Source organism: Rhipicephalus sanguineus, chromosome 1 (assembly GCF_013339695.2).
Source record: "Rhipicephalus sanguineus isolate Rsan-2018 chromosome 1, BIME_Rsan_1.4, whole genome shotgun sequence".
NCBI classification, from domain to species: Eukaryota; Metazoa; Arthropoda; class Arachnida; order Ixodida; family Ixodidae; genus Rhipicephalus; species Rhipicephalus sanguineus.
In genome coordinates, this window is record NC_051176.1 from 211,855,669 (window position 1) to 211,874,155 (window position 18,487).

An 18,487-nucleotide genomic window follows, 5' to 3' on the forward strand; every position below is an offset into this window, starting at 1 on the left:
GGGTTAGATCAGCGAGTGAAAGAAATGGAGGCAGCAGTCTCTGTAAAATTTGAGTTGAGGGCATGTTTCTATATTGATTTTTCTCACCTGAATAACATGAGACTGCATAGCTTCTGTCACTGCCATTCTTGTTGCATTCGTCTCTGCAACAGTTAATTTATGCAACCCACAACTGATGAATTGTGTCTTTAAAAGTGTTCGAGGGTCCTGTAAAGAAAGCCACCACTGTTAAGCTCATTTGTGAACGTTTAATGCACCCGATTCTTTGAATTTACTTGTGATACTATCTTCTTGCAAAAGAAAAAAAATCTGCTGATATTCAAGTGTTCTTTCAACCTAATGTCCACATATCTGTGAAAAAAACCAGCAATTACATATCAATCTGCTTTCTTTGAAAGCTTATGGCTTTGAAAGCTTATGGCTTTCAAAGACAGAACAACAATCGTTTTTCATCGATACATGCTTGTTTCGATGTCTGCCATATAATGAGCACTGGAGCTGCTGTTTTTTTCTTTACAACTACATTGTGACTTGGTCCTTGACAACATGCTTAAGAATTCCTCAATTTTTTTTTTCATGTTTATGCGCATGTTTTTTTGCTGGCTTTTTTTTACTTGCAAATGGGGGGGATATAAAAGGACCATGTAAAATGTATCATTGTCAAAAACTGATTTTGAATATAGAACCCCTTCAGCAGCGGTGTGTACAATTGTACACATCAACTATGGAGCCGCATGTTTCTTCAAATGGCTCGAAACGCAGTATGAACATTTGTACACGCTTCCCGAGTGGACAAATTACAGTCATTTAACTTCATTGTGCTGCGCGTTACTGCGGAGGATCACTTAGTTGGCAACACTACCACGTTTGACGATCATTCGACACGTCACTTTCCAGGACCGACATCAAGAGCATTATTTTTGTTTGCTTGAAACTAATACAACCAAAAACAAATTTGGCATGCATTTTGAGCCTAATATTTGCTTTTTTTATGCAAACATGAAACATGGCTGATTGCAGAAAGATTTAATTACATGCTAATTATGATTAATTGCTGAGACTCGCACAAAACAACATATCTCATTTTCTTTCTTGGGATCTAATATCGAGTGCCTTGGAATTATATTGCATGAGTTTTACGCATTTTCAGACAGTCCATCATAATTCACGCCTGAAAGGGATCATGTAGGTGTATGCATAGTTATATACTTTATAGTATACAGTTTCCCAACTACTATCGAGCTCCAAGATTTAAAGAAAAAGAGGAACCGGCGTTACGTGAAGTAAACCTAGTACAATGGAATAGCCGCTACCAATTTTTTTGTCCGGTTTAATTAGTTTGTTATAATCTATTTTGTTACTCGACAAGTGCTCACCTAATAATCGAAATGTCAGTGAGATGTAGTAGGCATGTTTAAGTGAAATCTGACTGCTCCATTTTCAGCTGTGTACTGATTGTGTGCTGATTTCTTTCTGGCTCAAAAAGAAAGCGTGCAAAATACAAAAATATCATGGGACTCAATGTCAGCGTGCATCAGGAAGCAGCACCCTCCGACAGGCTAACTGTGAGGTAGCCATTATCACGGAAAGAATGCAGAAAAAAAAAATTTATCACCCTGTGTGCTACTTCCCAGCATTGGTTTTAGGGTTAGGCTGTGGTCAGAACAATTCTGTGGCCGCAATTTCAGTGAGAACAGTCGACCGAGAGATAGGGATGATGATAGTTGCGTACAGTTGAGGGGAAGGATCCTTGTAAAATTGCAACACTTTGGCCCACATTCCGTACTTGCCAAATTGCGGGACACTATCTCTCGCAGCAGACAACAGGTTGTGCGATGCCGTGTCGATAGAAGGACGCATCCCAACATGAAACGTAACGACTGTTTATTAGTGCAGTAGCAGCAGCGGGGTGAGCATACCGACGCTGCGCTCAGTGGGGTAGTGAAGGAATCATCCTTTCCGAGCTTGGCAGCCTGGTTTTATAGCCACCGTCGGTGACGTAAGCCTCAGGTGACGCTGCGGTGCCGCTGTCCCTTATCTGAGGCGTGGTGTAGCATGCAGCCATGTCACGCCGGCCTAGATAGCGACGAGGCAGAGGCTGCGCCGGTTTGTGCGCACTGTGTCGTCACAAGGTAAAGCGATTGCTTGCAGTAAGTTTATTTGAGGCCACTGGTTTCTTTTGTGGGTACGAGTGTAGTTGTATATGGCATCTTTGGTTGGAGGCACTGGTGACGTTTTCTGCGCATGCGTGCGGTGCCATACGTTTGTCTGGGTACCACGCGTGTGGTGCCGCACGTTCGGCTGGGCCAGCCACTACACGAGTGCATGCCATCGTGCCATCATGGATATTAACGGTGGAGCGCCGTGCAATCCCGCCATTCAGCGCGTGCTGGCAGCCGCCGCGGCGATGTCCCATCAGTGCATGCGTAATTTACAGCTGCCGCTGCTTCAGAACGTGGCCGGACTGGATGGAAAACGGGTGCGAGCTGTGCATAGTCCAGTCATGCTTGCACCAGGCTACTTTTGCTGCCGGGATTTCGCCGGACAGCGAAGGCAATGTGAAAATTACCGCAACCTTCGTCATGTTTGTGCAAAACTCACGCAGCGGTAGTGCCTGGAGAACAGACTTCCTTACACAGGACACACAGTGTCTCGCAAGCATCTCTAATCGTCTGGTTTTCTGTCATTTGCGCTATTATTACCAGTACAAATCTGCTGTGGCAAATTGTCGTCTGCCGAATATCGACTGCTGTGTGCCTCTCGCAGACGGCGCTGCTGTTACAAATTCAAGTTTGGTGGTTCGCACGTTCATCTGGCCCTTAGCGGGGCCTGGAACTCGGGCAGTATTTGACGTAACTTCCATTCCACCGCTATTGTGCCAGTGCAGCTCCGCTGAAGATGCCAATAGTGTTTCTCACATTTGGTGGGCTTTCTTTATCAGCCTGCACAGTTAGATGTCATCTAAACATGCCTCCATATGCCTCATTAACATTTTTATAATTAGGCGAGTACTTGTCAAGTTATATCCGTTATAATTAACTAATTCAATCTCATTAGTTAAAATATATTTAGCAGCTATGCCAGTATTCTGGGAATAATACGTACTAGATTTTCTTCATGTAACACAGTTGCTCTCTTTTGAAACCTTAGTGCTCAATAGTTGGGACAACCTGTATGATTCTTCAGAAAATAAGTTGCACTCCAAACAATACTAAATGGTGACAGAAAACTTGTGAACCTCTGTTTTTTGCTTTTAACCAGTGGCTACTGATTCGTTAATAGTGGCAATGAAACTCATTTGCCCCAGCGCGACACGAATGTTTAATTATATGCTCTCGGGGGTCCTGTGACATACTCTGTCTACTCGTGAACAAATGCTATCAGGTGACCGTGAATACCAGTGATGTCACGGCCACCTTTTGCAATGTCAGTGCTTCTGTTTCATCTGCTGTGTTGTGCAGTGTGAGTGCTTGTTTCCTCGATCGTCAAACTGCATAGTTTGACTATGCGCAGCGTCAAACTGCGATGCGTCAAACTGCGATTGATGGAGTTGGGAAGAGTGTAAAATCAGTCAGGAAGGCTCGGTTCACTTTGTGAATTTCGCCGGTGGTTGCGAGTTTGTTCTTGGCGTCGTCGTCCAACTGAGGCGACGATTTTCGTAGTAGCCACAGCATTAGGCGTGCTGAAACATTTTCTCTCCGATCATTTGTAAAGTAGGAGGTTGAGAAGTTACAAAGGAAGCAGTGAAATCATAACAGTGGCGCTCTGTAACAGTGTGTGTGTGTGTAATATGTAAGTGGCGTGATGTACACTTTACGGACTTGTACTTGGATAGGGCAATGCTGGGCAATGCTGTTGCTGGACAATGCTGTGTGTCCACTGACGAAGTCAGCGGGACAGCGAAAAAAATCGTTATAAGCGGTATTTCGATATAGGCGACCACCCGAGAAAAGCTGAAGCAGTCGAGCTTCAATTAAGCCACAACTGCAAGGAAGTCAAAACACAATGTATTCAGTGAAGCAAAACTTCATTCAGGTGCAAAAAAAACTTGCCAGTCCCACGTACATAAGTCGGAGCGCCGAAGCAATTATGTATCTGTCCACTACGCAGTATGATCCGGGCAGTAGAGAGCTTTAGTTGGTCTGTAGATTTCCTAATGTTTGCAGATACCCGGTTGCTGGAGCCATTCATGGCAGCAGCAGCAGTGCAGCGGAGCCAGTAGCGACATCTTGTGTCGTTTTGTCCAGCTACAATATATATATAATTTTTTTTTCTCAGTCTCGTCACTGTTCTTGTCGAAAAAAGAAACAGTGAGAATACTGTGACTTGATAATTATCTTACTGCCAGTGCTTTACTCGGAGTCAGTAAGCGGGTAAGTCACTGCAACATTATGTTTGTGGGTCTCTGGTTAGGCTCTGCATCATGAGGTGTTGCTACCCGTGCTGTCCATCTCATACACGTCTCTAGTAACCCAGCCAGAACTCGTGAAATACGTTGTTTACAAAGTGTCCCCGCACGATGACCTCATCACTTTATGCGTCAATTTCCGATTCAGCACTGTCACAGACTTCAAAACTGAATTAAAATGCTTTTTAGGCTGTATTTGAGACTGATATTGTTCACATGGCACCTTTACATTTTCTCAGTGCAATGTAACTGTCAAATTGTGTTCGAATTTTTGTGTCGCCACTCCTTTAACATGTGGCACTATTCTTAAGCATCGGTTGATAACCACTTTTAATTTAAGCTCATTTTAACTGAGGCTACATGGCATCAGTATCTGATTTGTTGGATGTCACTTTCATTTTTCTGCAGCAAGAAGAGATTTACGAGTTCTGCTTTGAGCTTCTGAAGGCGAATTCAGACTTGGGCCCTACTTTTGACATTGCATCTTATGTGATTGAGGTGTGGTGTCCAGAGGTAAGTGTATACGGCTGTCATATTTCTTGTAATGGTTCATAGCTTTACCCAAGTAAATGAGCATTTTCAAATTATAATTCATGCATCCAATACACTCTGGCCCATTGCCATGCTTTTCAAGCCTGAACCATAGGCTTCTTAGAGCCCAGAATTTTTAACCAGGTGGCATTCTGTGGTAAAATGTGTTACAGTTAAACCTTGATTTAACGAAATCTGTAAAATCAGCTAATATTTAGTTCGTTATATAGAAACATTGCTAAATTGACATTTAACCTTTTATGCAAAGTATAGTCGTCAAGGATTAATTTTTACACAGAAAGTGCTGCAAGAATGTTCTAATAATATGACAGCACGAAAAAAAAAAATTTCAGTTACACATTTAAAGAAATTTTGACCTTTAGGTCCGGCAACCACAATTCCATATCACGTCAGCGTCCTCGAGTGCTGCGAGATCCGTCCGCCGGCCGCCACAGCGGCGCTGCCCATCGCGCTTGGCTTCGGTGTAGAGGGCGGAGAGCTGCGGAAGGTGGTGGAGGTGACGAAGAGGCGCCTTGAGTACTGGTGGCGGCGCGGAGCGCTACGTGTTTAGTGGCAGCTTGTTAGTGGCACCCTTTTTGTGTGGGTGTTTTTTTTTTTTTTTTTTTTTTTGGTCACGCCGGTTTTGGATACTAAACTACGGCGACCCGTTAAAAAGGGCGAGACCACCAACATCATCATCATCATCATCATCAGCAAAGTGCTCTTCACAGCGCCTGTACATCACACGTAAAGCTGAAACGCAGATCCGACGCAAAGTGGTATTATCTGTTGAACGAAGCTATTGCGGCCCATGCTGTCGCTGCGGCTTGTCATCAAAGTGTCGTGCTTTTTGGGTGTTGGTATGCCGATTTTATCATGGTCACCAAATCAGATCACTTGTTCTCCACTCAATCCTATGAAGAGGCAACATCGAAAACCGCTGCATGCCACAGAAACAAAAGAGCTGCGATCTGAAATCGCATGAAAGCAAGACACCTGAATTACGGCCCCTCCGTTCATGGTGGCCACGTTTTGTTTTGCATCATCGCACACATACTCAAGGGCCATGCAATACCAGCCATCGCTTATCATGGTAAGATGAACAGTGCCACATATATGGGTAACATGAACAGTGCCACATACATGGGCGCCGGCTTTATCACAAAACATCCACATATTTTTACAGAACCGATAGCGGTGCGGCTGGTAACTGCGAGCAGCTCCAAGTAATATTGCTCGGCTCCTGAAAACTTGTTGCACCAGTGCCTTTGCCGAAAAAACTTTAATCTGCAGTAAATATGCCTTTTATTAAATGCAAAACATTTCTTAGCGAACTTCTGCAACTGAGCGTATCTATCGATCCTTCCTTCCTTCCTTCCTTGAGCCGAAGATTTTTATTCTGTATTTATTTGCATCTATCTTAATTTTTTGGTCACAACCAATGACAACGTCACTGACACTGGAATTTCTTCTAAACGAGCTCTTTAACGCTATCGTATTAAAAAAAATTGTTGCCCAATGAAGCAACTAGTTTAGGCTTGTACCTTGCAGCAGTCCACTGAATTGTTTATCATTGATGCTTATGAAGTGTTGGTGTTTTTCTTACATTTGTGGTGCAGGCAGTAATGAAGGCTCTGAGTCTCACACGTGGCATTAACATGGACAAAGCCGAAGAAGTCTTGCTGCGAGCTGTGATTCATACCAGGGCTGAATTCGAGGCAAACAGACAAGAGTTCTGCTCCACTCCTTTAGATCCTGAAGCAGAGCGAGAACGTTCTGAGCGTGCGCATACTGAACTTCGTGACAGTGGCATTGCAGATGACATTATTGCTGCACTCCTGTGAACTCTGAAAGGCTTCACAGTCTTTAACTGTACTTTTCTTGTGTAGAACATATGTGCTTAAGTGATACTGACACAAAAATTTTGTACGTTTTGTGTGTGTGTGATGTAGCTGCCATGAATTCTATGAATGGGCTGTAAAACATTAATTATAGCATCTTTATCTTGATGCAACGTGTTAAGAACACACCTAAAGCAGTCTGGCTTTATGGCATAGGGTGCATTTACAACCTCCCCCTTCCTTCCCCCCCTTTTTCTGCATCTCAAAAATTGACAGCAGTGTTCGCATCGTATTGGAAACCGCTGGCGAGCAGATCAGGCAGCCTCATGGATCAGGTGTGGTTAGCCACATAGTGGCCGTTTCGCTGAAAGCTTGGCATGCGACAAGACATTCATTTCTCTTTTATTCTACACTGGTTGTGTGTAGATTCTTATGGAACAAGTGGTACCCTTTATGTCTGCTGTTCTCTATTACCTCATCAAACACTTTGCCAAGATGATCGTGGTGCCCTTGACTACTGTACTGATCCACTGTTTGGTGATATCGTGTGACCACAGCTCCAGATCTTCATTACTTGTCAGACGATCTGGGCAACACTGCTGCCGCATCGCTTCATTTGAGTTATGTTTTCAATGAACCACATTGAGACGGTGGTATAACTGGTAATTTGTTGCATGTGTGAGGAATTAAGGTCTCAAAATGTCATTACAGAATTCATTTGTTGCAATCTGAATAAGCAAAAAAAAAAAAACGGACAAATGTTTTGTGTCAGTATTATTTTGTTATAAAGTTGTTACTCTCTGTATTCACATCTTTCAGAGTGCTTTCCAAAACATCTCATTGTGTGGCTTTAGAAGCATTTTGTGTAGATTGTTTTGTTTCTTACCACCATAATCATGTGTGAAGATATCATCTTTCCACTGTTTCACCATTTTTGTTTTCGTGGGTCAAGTGGGCACAATATATTTTGACATTGGTTTCAAGCTTGGAAAATTGTGGAATGAGATGTTTGTTTGTGCAGTGTATAAATTCTTAGCATTAATTACTGCTAATGCATGCAATGGATTTATGTCATTTTGTTGGTATGTCTTATGTACCTTGAAATTTTTGTTCGCTTTCTTCATGGGTGAAAGAGTACTACTCTTGCTTTGAAAGTTGTGTAACATCTTTCAAATTATTTTGTCCTCGTTTGTTTCTAAATAAAACTTCTAAATATTTATTTTCTGTTCATGGTTAACATAGTCAGGTGAATTGCATTTTGTGTCCTGCTTCAAATACAATATTGAATCCTAACATGCAGTTTTAGCAACAAGGTAAGGATCTAATAGACAATTTTATAAGCATTACTCAACACAATTTCTGGTGGTACTGCTTCCAATCCTTGTGCATTTCTTGTCTTTTGTGAAGGACTTAACACCTGCTCGGTGAAATTTGCCTTGCTTAGTCTTTTTTCTTATTGGAGCTTTGAATCTTTTTTTTTTTGACATTTTAGCTATTGGTCACCAGTTATGCCTGCCTTAGTTGACTTTAGAGATGTTTATGGCTTCCTAACAGACTGCTGCTTATTTTGACCTGGGGCCAATTGCTTCAAGCACTTTGCCTGTAGGTAAAACTTGCCATAACAATTCAAAAAGATTTAGGCAAGTGACTCCAGTTTTCTGCACAGTAAGGTGTCAAGTGCTGGGCCAGTGCTACTGATCTTTTATGCAACTGGGTAAGCACATTTTTAATTGAACAACTTATTGTGTGGTAGCTGTTACTTTTGCAAAGCTATTCAGTTGTGCGTAATGAAACTCGAGTATATTCACCCAAATGTACCCAGCTCACTAACACATCACAAGTGTATGTGGGTGTCCCAGCTGGGCATGCCTGAAATGGCTTATGTTTTTGCAAATTAATGCAGATATTGTAGTCATCTATCTCATCCGTATATTGATTCATCCTAAATGTGTGTGTGTGTGTGAGTGAGTGAAACTTAGTGCTGCCAGCTAGGCATGCTTCAGTGCTTATGTACCTTTTAAAATGTTTATTTCGTCAGTGCATGTTATGGTAAGTTACATTATGCAAAATAAGGCCGGTGTATTCTGGTTGTGCGAGTTTACCCGAGTTGGTTTCTACAGTCAATTGGTTCTAATGAATTCAGTAGACACCATATTTTCATCTTGTGAATATGTTCTTTTTCATACTGCTATATTTGGACTATCTCTGGTAGCCGAGCATATCACTGGTATATCTCTTCATACTTTTTTTTATTACAGCAACAAATAAAATGAAGTGCAAGGTGTTACATTTGCCTCACTTGGTTCACCAATAAGCAGACTCTTTCTCTTTGTAGCAGAGTTCTGCTACTGATGTTTTTTTTTTTTTTTTTTTTTTCTGTTAAAGCACTACACCTGAGATAGTAAACGGCTGCAGAGAGCCAGCTTTGCTACAGTTAATGCAGGCTTTTTGGTCCAACAAAAAAACACTGTGCTGTGTGAAAATTGAACTAGGTATTTTGTTGCGTTTTGTAATTTAAGGGGTGTTTTCATTAAAAATTTTCTTATGTCGCACTGTTTTTATTGCAAATACATCAGTCACCTGTGACCTGTATAAAGTAACTGAATTTTTGGATATGTAAAGACCTTGTTTATCATTTCACAGTGGCCACGTGCATCTGAGCATATCTTCTATAGTGTCAGCTTGTGAAGGCTCCATACCATTGCCCAGGGATTTCTTATCTCAAGACCTGCTGTGGAGGTTTGATCCAAGTCATGGCAGCCACTTTCGAATAAGGGTGGCACGAATCCAGAGGCCCTGCCCCCATTATGAGACATTAAAGGGGCCCTCCACAGCGAATTATGTATTCTTTTTATTTTGTTCTTTAATATGACGATGACTAGAGACCGTATTTTTAAGCATTAAAAAAACTCATTTTAGGCGCCGAAAATAGGCAGGCAAAACACGTTTCAGGCCTTTAGCTTCGTAATTGTAGGCACTATAAATGCAGACATAATCGCAAATAATTTCAAAAACCGTTCGCCACCTGTATCTACGACAGGAAAGCAATAATTATTATTTATGATGGCACAAAGGCACCAACAGCTGAACATAGCTGTGCAATTGTCCTTTTCTGTAACATGGTGATGTCAAGTGTCCACTGGCGAATCGGCACACTCCTGGGTCTCTCTCTTTTCGGCATGGTTGAGAAGGGCAGCACACCGCTAATGACCAGAAGGGAGGGATGCCTCGTAATCGCGTAGGGTCAATTTCCACCCACCGGGCTACGGCCCTCACTCACTTTCCTCCTGGATTCGCTCGCTGGATTTCAAGCAAGACGGACGTGCCGACCGCGATGTCCTGGATTACTCCTCGTACCTCTCGCTGACCGGCGCCCCGTGACGGACTCCTTCGCCGATGTTGTGCACCGTGCCTCTAGCTGTGTTTCGCGGACCCGTCCCTGAACTCCCGTGACCGTTCCCCCATCTTTCCTGTCCTCTTTTCTCTTCGTTGGATGGATGTGCTCCTATCACTTTTCTCTCTATTTTCCTACTATTCTTTTATTCCCTCCTTACTCCCACCCCTACAAGGCACTGCGCCGTGTCGCCTATAGGCAGACAGAAATTAGGTGCCTTTTTCCTTTCCTGAATAACCACAGAAGAAGAAGACTGCGCTGACCAGCTAAGAGCCACAGGAGCAGCGTCGGCTGATCCAGCAGGCACGTGTAGTGGCGCGAGCCAATGGGGCCTTGTAGGATGCCTCGATGCGCGCGCCCTTAAAAAACGCGCCCTGAACTACAGGCCTCCAACGCTCAATAGTGTGCCTGGATGTGTGCGCTCCCAAACAAAACGCGCAACAAAACGCGCATCAAGGCACCCTAACGCTCAAGTTTGCGCAGCGCCGTCCACCGCCCCAGCGGAGAGAAGGGAAACCTCCGGTAGCTCGGACGGGTCGCTGTTGCTTGGTTTTCCCATTGCGCGCGCGGAGAACGTGCTCCCCGGGGCTTTTATCTCGCATTTTTCACGCTATGGGTGCCGTTCCTTCGTCGTACTCGAAAGCAGGCACGCAGTCCTGCTGCATTGTGAACTGTCACAAACGTTTAAAAATGACGAAGGGCCGAAAACTGCCCGTTAAGTTCTACCGTTTCCAATGCAAGCAGTGCGAGGAACAGAGGCGTCAAGAGTGGATTATGGCAGTTCGCCGCGATGCTTTCGCGGTCTTGTCACCTTGAAGCAATTTTTGTCGTACACAGTATTACGAACTATTAACGGGGAGAAACGCGATGATCGTGCTCATTTGAAAGGGAAGTGCGTTTGTGAACCGAAGCTACAACAAATAGACAGCCGCTGTACGTTTCTAGATTGCGCGCTGGCTTTCCGAGTCAACCATTTGTACTGTGACAGCAGCGGAGCATGTGGGCTTATTACACCACAGTTTAAATAACGTACCGTGAGTACTAAGTGTTTAATTGAGCTGATTGCGGTACATTTCCCGTCGCGGCTCCCTGTAAACAGAATTAAGCTGCATGTTTGCACTGAGCGTTTATATTGGCCTTGCATACGACACGCCGTGATTGCTTAGCAGGCTGAAGTGTAGCGCTGCTAAGATCGTGGTCATGGGTTCGATTCACGCATACGGCAGCTGCATTTCGATGGGAGCGAAATGCAGTAACAACGGCGTACTTAGATTTACGTACACGTTAAATAACCCCAGGTGGCCGAAATTAATCCGAAGTCCCCCACCAAGGCGGCAATTAAATTTTCGATGGCTTCGCGAATTCAGATGCGCTTATCATTGGGCACAAATCTCGGCATAATCATAAACATGAGTAATCCCAGTGGGTATTGTATAGTATCAGGGGCGTAGCGAGAAATTTTTTTTTTTTTGGGGGGGGGGGGGGGGGGTCCTACCATACTTTATGTTCGTGCGTGCGTTTGTATGTGTGCGTGTACATATACGCAAGCAAAATTGAAAACTTTCGGGGAGGGTTTGAGCCCCCCCCCCAACCCCCCCCCCCCTTCCTGGCTACGCCCCTGTATAGTATGATGCTGACCAAGCGAGCTGTCGAAACAACCAAAGCGACGTTAGAATAAGCGAACACGGTGCGTGCTCAGGCGTCGATATTATTCGAAATGAAACACGCCTCTGCAAGAAACATGCATGGTCGAAGTGGGCATGATTTTTTTTTGAGCGTATCATTATGCTGTCAAAGGGAGCTCTAAAAAAATCCAAGGTGACATTAAACTTGCGATCCGACGTTGTTATCATTCGATGCAAACCTCGGCAAAAGTGAAACTCCCACGAAACTGAACACTGCGCATTGCGATGCAGCCAGTGACTCAACAGGACAGATGTAAATTTATGCTCTTCACACTGAGCTCATAATAAATTTAAAGCCGGCCGGCAAACTTGGCATCCATGCGATCGAAAAGTTATCAATAGAAAACGCACGCGAAAGCGTGCTGGGTGTTTGCTGACAGCTCGAGATCCGAGTAGACACGACTGCCGCAACGAATGTGCGTTTTACCGGTAATATAATTACAGAACTCGCGCAGTCACCTCCCTATTCACGTCAAAGAAATGTGGCCGTTCAGCATCGGCACGCACGTAGCGCTCGCACAAACAGCATCGCCCTTGACGGCCTGCTCGGTCCCGAAAAGGTGGTCGATCAACCGTCCTCCTCTGGTGAGATTCCCACCGTGAAAACGTTTTTTCCATCTCTGGGATCTTTCTAAACCTTCAGAGGAAGCGACACGTGAAGCTGCACGTGCACGGCGAGCAGAGAACAGCGCGTGCAGGGTGCGAGCTTGGGAGGCCTCTACGAGGAAAACATCTTATTCTTGCACAAATAAAGTTTTTTCTCTCTCTCTCTAAACGAAAGCCACGTGCTCATCACATTTTAACAGCGAAGCTGTTTAATATGCTCCGTCGTAAAAAAAAAAAAACAAAACGCGCGCACACACACACACACGCTCGTCATCATGAACCGACACGCGCCCTCTTCATTCTCTTAACAGTGAAGCTGTTTAAGCTATCAATAACTAATTGTGCTTTGTAGTGCAAATCGCTTCAGATGGGTACAGCAAATGCGAGTTTCAAAAGAAAACGAACACGGGAAAGGAGAAAGCGATAGAAAGAAGGGAAAAGAGAAACAGAGAGAAAGGGAATAAAGACAAAAGAAACAGAGGGCAAGCGATATATAGATAGACGAAGTGATAAATAGAGAAAAATTTAAGAGAAAGAAATAGGGCTAGTGAGAAAGAAATAGAAAAAAAACTAAGAAAGATACAAGAAACAGAGAGAAAGAAAAAGAAAGGCCGCCCAACTCCGCTCTTCCTTCAGGCTTGGCCCCACTAATGCGATGTTGATTCGAGAATCATGGCTCACCAACTAGCCCATCAGTACATTTTAAGCGTCAACCTCTTTCTTCACCCTCTTTTTCGCGGAGCCGGCGCATCCGCAACGCTGAATGGCTGCGACGCGCGATACCTCCCAGTCAGACGTCACGAGAAGCGAGCGCTGCTGCGCGCTGCGCTAAATCAGAGTACCGCCACGGCCGGTCTGGAGGCGCGCTCGCGCGCCTCTAGACCGGCCGTGGTACCGCAAAGGTAGGCTGCACGCGGGGGGTGGCGGCGGCCATGTCCCTTCCAGACCGTCCGGTGCGTTGCTAGCGTACGTGTTGAGAAGTGACCGATCTTTTAGCCTCAGTGCCGTGTTACGCTCGGCAGAACGGCATTATGTGTGTGTGTTTCTTCAAGAGCATATTAGAAGTGATTTCGAGTCACTGCAGGTATGGATCGGCTGCGCGGTTAGCGGCTTAACTAATGAAACGTACGGCGAATGTTATGTGCTCCCGAACTCTCTTCATGGCTTCATCGGTCTCTTTTCGTGTCACGCCCGGACGTGTTCGCTAGGTCCGGAGCTGTAAACATGGTTGCATTATATAGCGCAGTGACATCGTGCGAAATGCCATTTACTTCGACATTTGGTGAATCCTGACTGCGCTAGCTTTGCAGTCGGTGTTCAGGTTCACTGCACTCGTGAACGTTATCGAACAACATCGAGAACATTCAACCTTGCGTCCTTCGATTGATCGCTGACGCATAGCTTGCTTGCGCACCGTGCTTGCTGTTCAGCTGGTTGATATGTGTAATAGAAGTTGTGTGTGTACGGTAATTGGAAATTGTGCGCGACTTCTTGATACGGAACGCCAGCAGCTGAACGCACGGGCGTATCGGCGTGCGGTAGGGAAGGTACTTCTTATCTTCCGATACGTAGAAAATAGGCCATCAAAAATGATTGACATCACTACTTAATTGTTTCATTTCCTATTTCTTGTCTCCTTAATATTCCCAACGTTGCAATGAATTCGCAAATATTTTGCTGTGTTCCGACAAACAGTTCTTTTTTTTGGCGTTGCCAGCGCGTAAACAGCTGGGGTTCGGTTTCTGCACTGCTGCACATATTTTTCATAATGCACTCTTATCAAAACTTCCTCGGCACGGTGCTTTATGTTCTTTTGATCAGAAATAGCGCATCCCGGAATTTTTAAAGCGCATGCTACAGCAACACAGTATGTGTATAGACCTGGGCTCGCATAAAATCGACTCCCTCAATGCGTGGGATCTGCTTTTTTTTTTTTTTTTTTTTTTTTTTTTTGCTGTGACCATTTCTCATCAACTATGCAGTATTTTAAGGGTACGCAAGGCGCAATGCAGCATTAGCAGCATTTTTTTTTCAACAAATTTAAAAATACGCTTGATAACATTGCCTTATACGAAGTTGATCAACAGACTTCCACGCTTCTGTTTTGTGCAATGCCAAATGATCATGCCAAAATTGCCTTCAAGGTATACCAGTAAACAGTTATTATTTTAATAAATCTTCGATTTCGCCCTCGAGCGTGACACGCTTATTACTCGGATAGCATGCGTAATCTGTTCAACAGATCGAGATACAAACAGCCGAGCAAATAGAAAGGTATGTAGTTTTCAATATCGCTGACCATAGCGAACCGAAAAGGTGAAGTATCCTGTCGCATAAGATCTTTTCCAGCAAAGTTAGTGTAGTTCACTGTAGGAAGGAGTGTTATTCGAGGGGGGCGAATTCGTTCAGGCCAAATATGCAGCCACGTAGAACGGCGCTCTTTGACATTAATTTTTCCCACACGGCAAACGAGATTCCCAGAGTAGCTCATCAGTAACGTTCGATTGATGGTGAGCTACTCTCTTCTGGCATCTGCATGCAGTGGCGTAGCCAGGGGGCGGCACAGCGGGCCCGTGCCCCCCTCCCCGAATTTTTTTTCCCGTGGCATACATAGCACGAAATGACACTCGGTCACATTTGCCTGCCAGGCCATCACTTCAGATCAAGGAGGTGCCCCCCCCCCCCCCTCCCGAGAAAAATGTCTGCTTACGCCCCTGTCTGCATGACGCGTTTAAAAAAGCGACGAAGTACTTCTGGGGACCGTGGTACTCCTAAATGTCTGGCCACGCTTTGCATTGAACGCGCCTGCACCCAAAGCGCTTGGAAGGGATATGGCGGCGAAAGGTCACGTGATGCGAGTAAGCCAATCGCGTCGGCGGCGGCGCGCGGAAAACAGATGCGATACTCTGAAATTTTTCCACTGACTCTAGTCCACGACCTCCTCATAGGAGGTCGTGCTCTAGTCGCACGAGACTAAAAAGCCACCTAAACATCGCCCAATGTTAGCGGTGTAAGCATGTTTCATGTTGGCTACCTTGTGCTGCCGAGCAAAACTAGCGCCGTGGTGTACCCAAAAATTCCCTAGTCAAGTTGGCGAGAGCAGACGAGAGCGACGAGAGGCCGAGTTGAAACTGTTAGAGGCACATGATGGCGTGTCTTCTTTAAAGATTTTGTCTATCTGTGTCATGCTTTGTTGTGTTACCTCGCGAGTGTTCGCTTAGAAGTGACTGAGATTGCTGAGACATTGACTCTGCTGTCAATTTGGATGAAGCGCGAAAGACAGGGACAGAAAAGGCACACATACCCACACATACTGCGCTACGTGTGGGTGTATGTGTGCCTTTTCTGTCCCTGTCTTTCGCGCTGCTCCCTTAAGTTAGGTTGAACCATCTAGCCAACAAGTTCACGCTTCAAGGTATCAGTTGTGTTCCGATGTAAGCGCCTGGTATAACTCAGTGCGCTCCAGAATGAGGGATTTGCCTTGTTAAGCTTCACAGCTGCACAGTGGCGTTATGCGAAGAAAACTAAACGTCACGCTGTGAAGCTCTAGCCCTTCGTGGCCGAGAAGGATTCGCTGCCGCAAAGTGGTTGATAATACATTTACGGCTTCGAAGCAACTTAAAGGAATCAGTCATCAGTCATATTAAAGCTTACAGGCGTATTTTCCATTTGTAATAATGGATATATCGAATTATTTCGCGATCCCCTTCGAATCCGATGTGCCCGACGGTCGTCAAGTGAGGTGAAACTTGAGGCACTCGAGAGCGTACGTTGCGCTAAAATGTCTGTGTATGCCCTGCTTTATGTTACCTCGCGAGTATTCGCTTGAATTTATACAGATTCTTGAGACAACCAGCAGCGCTAAGAAATCCATCATCAGCCCATTTATTATTTGACCTGAAATGTAGCAGCTGGCGTTTGAAGTAGACATCCGTAGCGGCGCCTCGTCGCAATTGTGCAGCAAGTTGACACTATGCGATCACGCTGAATTCAGGCCACGTGATTCATTGGTATCTTGTAATAATTTCTGTTGGCATAATTAAGTTTCTCCATGACACTATTCCAAGCTATTCCAAGAAGTGGCTTGGTCTGTTCTCTAATGTAGAGGGTTGCTGCTAATTCGTTTGCCTGTCGGGTAGAAGAATTGAAGAAACCTTTGCTATGTACTTGCGCATTTATTAGACGTTTGGGTACTCGTACGGTGACTGGAGACTGCGTCGGCGCCTTTTTTTCATCAGGTAACGTATGTGGCAGTTACGATTTCCCTGCTGGTGGGCTTCGCTGCACAACGAATCATCGATGCACAGTACATGCTTTCTGGCATAACACAGCTGCAATGCCATAAAGCTGACTATAGTGAATCTGCCATCTTGTAGCACGTATATATAATGTAAATATATAGTGCATTGAATCCAAGGGGCAGTGCAAGCATGGCGTAAACAAGCAGGGTACGAGTCAAAATATGGGCGGCGTGCGCAGCACAGATTTCTTTGCGCTCCACAATGAAGGAATTGCTTTGTAAGTTTTACCGCTACACAGGGGTGTAATGCGACGAAAACTAAATGCCACGCTGTGAAGCTTGCTACCTGTGGCTGCAATTAGTTGCCGGAAAGAGTATCCGAGACGCATGAATATATATATATATATATATATATATATATATATATATATATATATATATATATATATATATATATATATATGAGAAGACACATAAACGACATAGACTAGGCTATGTCGTTTATGTGTCTTCTCTTGCCTTCGTTTCATTGAGCTGCACATGCTCAGCATATATCAAGACATGTACCAACTATATTTAAGCTTTAGGCAGGCATTTTATGCATTTTAATTACAAGTATATCGAACTATTTAGCGATGTCCTTTGATTCCGATGCATGCGAGCTTTACTGTATATACACTTAGCCGACAGCGTGCATTCGTAACACATTGGTCGGTTCAGCGAAGCATTATGTGGTGAGGAGCATTGATTTTCCTGGCGTAAACAAATACTTTTTTTATTATACGATATTTAGGAGATGTTGGTGCTTCTGTATAGCACCGGCTACTCCTTTTCACTGATGATAGGATATGTGAAAAGCACAGCAATGAAAAAAAAATATTTCATAAAGAACAGCTAGGCAAAAAAAGTTATTCACAATGATGTTTCATATATCAGCTTGATACCGCACGCATGCGATGGGAGCCATGCATGCATATGCGACATACATAGCGGTTGAGGATGGCCTAGATCTATCACCATTATGTGTTCGGTAGGCACCGGGAACTCCACTGATCTGATGAGAAAATAAGCAATCTGCATCGCTGCGCATAGTACACACATACTGTGCTCCAAGTAGGGAGGCCGGCTTCGGCGTGACGCTCGTTCGCGTGGTTGCTCGATCGCCGCAAGCATTTGTTTAAAACAAGCAATAATATTGATTATTCGGTGACTATATATCACGGAATATATTGGAGCTAAACGTTTTTCTAAGGCACCTTTTGGGAAAAGCTGGCTTTTCTGGAACCACAAAACAAGTTCCGATCATGTCTCAAACTTCGTCGTCCAAAAAGAACCAGCTTCGTAAACTAATGCGCTTGATACGCCAGCAAGGTTAACACAAAAATGAAACCTAATACACTGTATCATTGAGCTGAAACAAAACTGATTCCCCCATTCCCCCGCCTTGCGAACTGCGTGCCCCTTAGTCAAAAAGTGGCCCTTCTCAAAGAAAGCAGCAAGTATGCACCTTATCCGTGCGTCCATTAAATCAAGCCACCTGCATTTCCATGGTTAAATCGCATGATCAACGTCTCGCACGCACGTAGAGCAACGGGACTAGGCTAGGTACATCTCGCTTGGAATTTCCTAGGGACAGCACCAAAAAGTGGTCTGGCAACGCGGGCATGTTTTGGTGGCTTTTTAGTCGCTCCCGCTCTAGTCGGATGGATGGAATGGATGGATGCTATGAGCGTCCCCTTTATAACGGGGCGGTCACAAGTGTGCCACCAGGCTCGAAAAAAA

At 44.6% G+C, this 18,487-nt stretch overlaps 1 protein-coding gene across 1 annotated transcript in view; it reads left to right on the top strand.

The window, feature by feature from the left end:
* Positions 1-7,678, top strand: part of LOC119406801 (uncharacterized) — a 56,405-nt gene extending 48,727 nt beyond the window's left edge. The window contains exons 11-12 of the mRNA XM_037673538.2: positions 4,817-4,921; positions 6,559-7,678. Of these exons, the coding sequence (XP_037529466.1) occupies positions 4,817-4,921; positions 6,559-6,783 (330 nt within the window). The 3' untranslated portion in view covers positions 6,784-7,678. The remainder of the gene's footprint in view (positions 1-4,816; positions 4,922-6,558) is intronic.
* Positions 7,679-18,487: the final 10,809 nt, after the last annotated feature.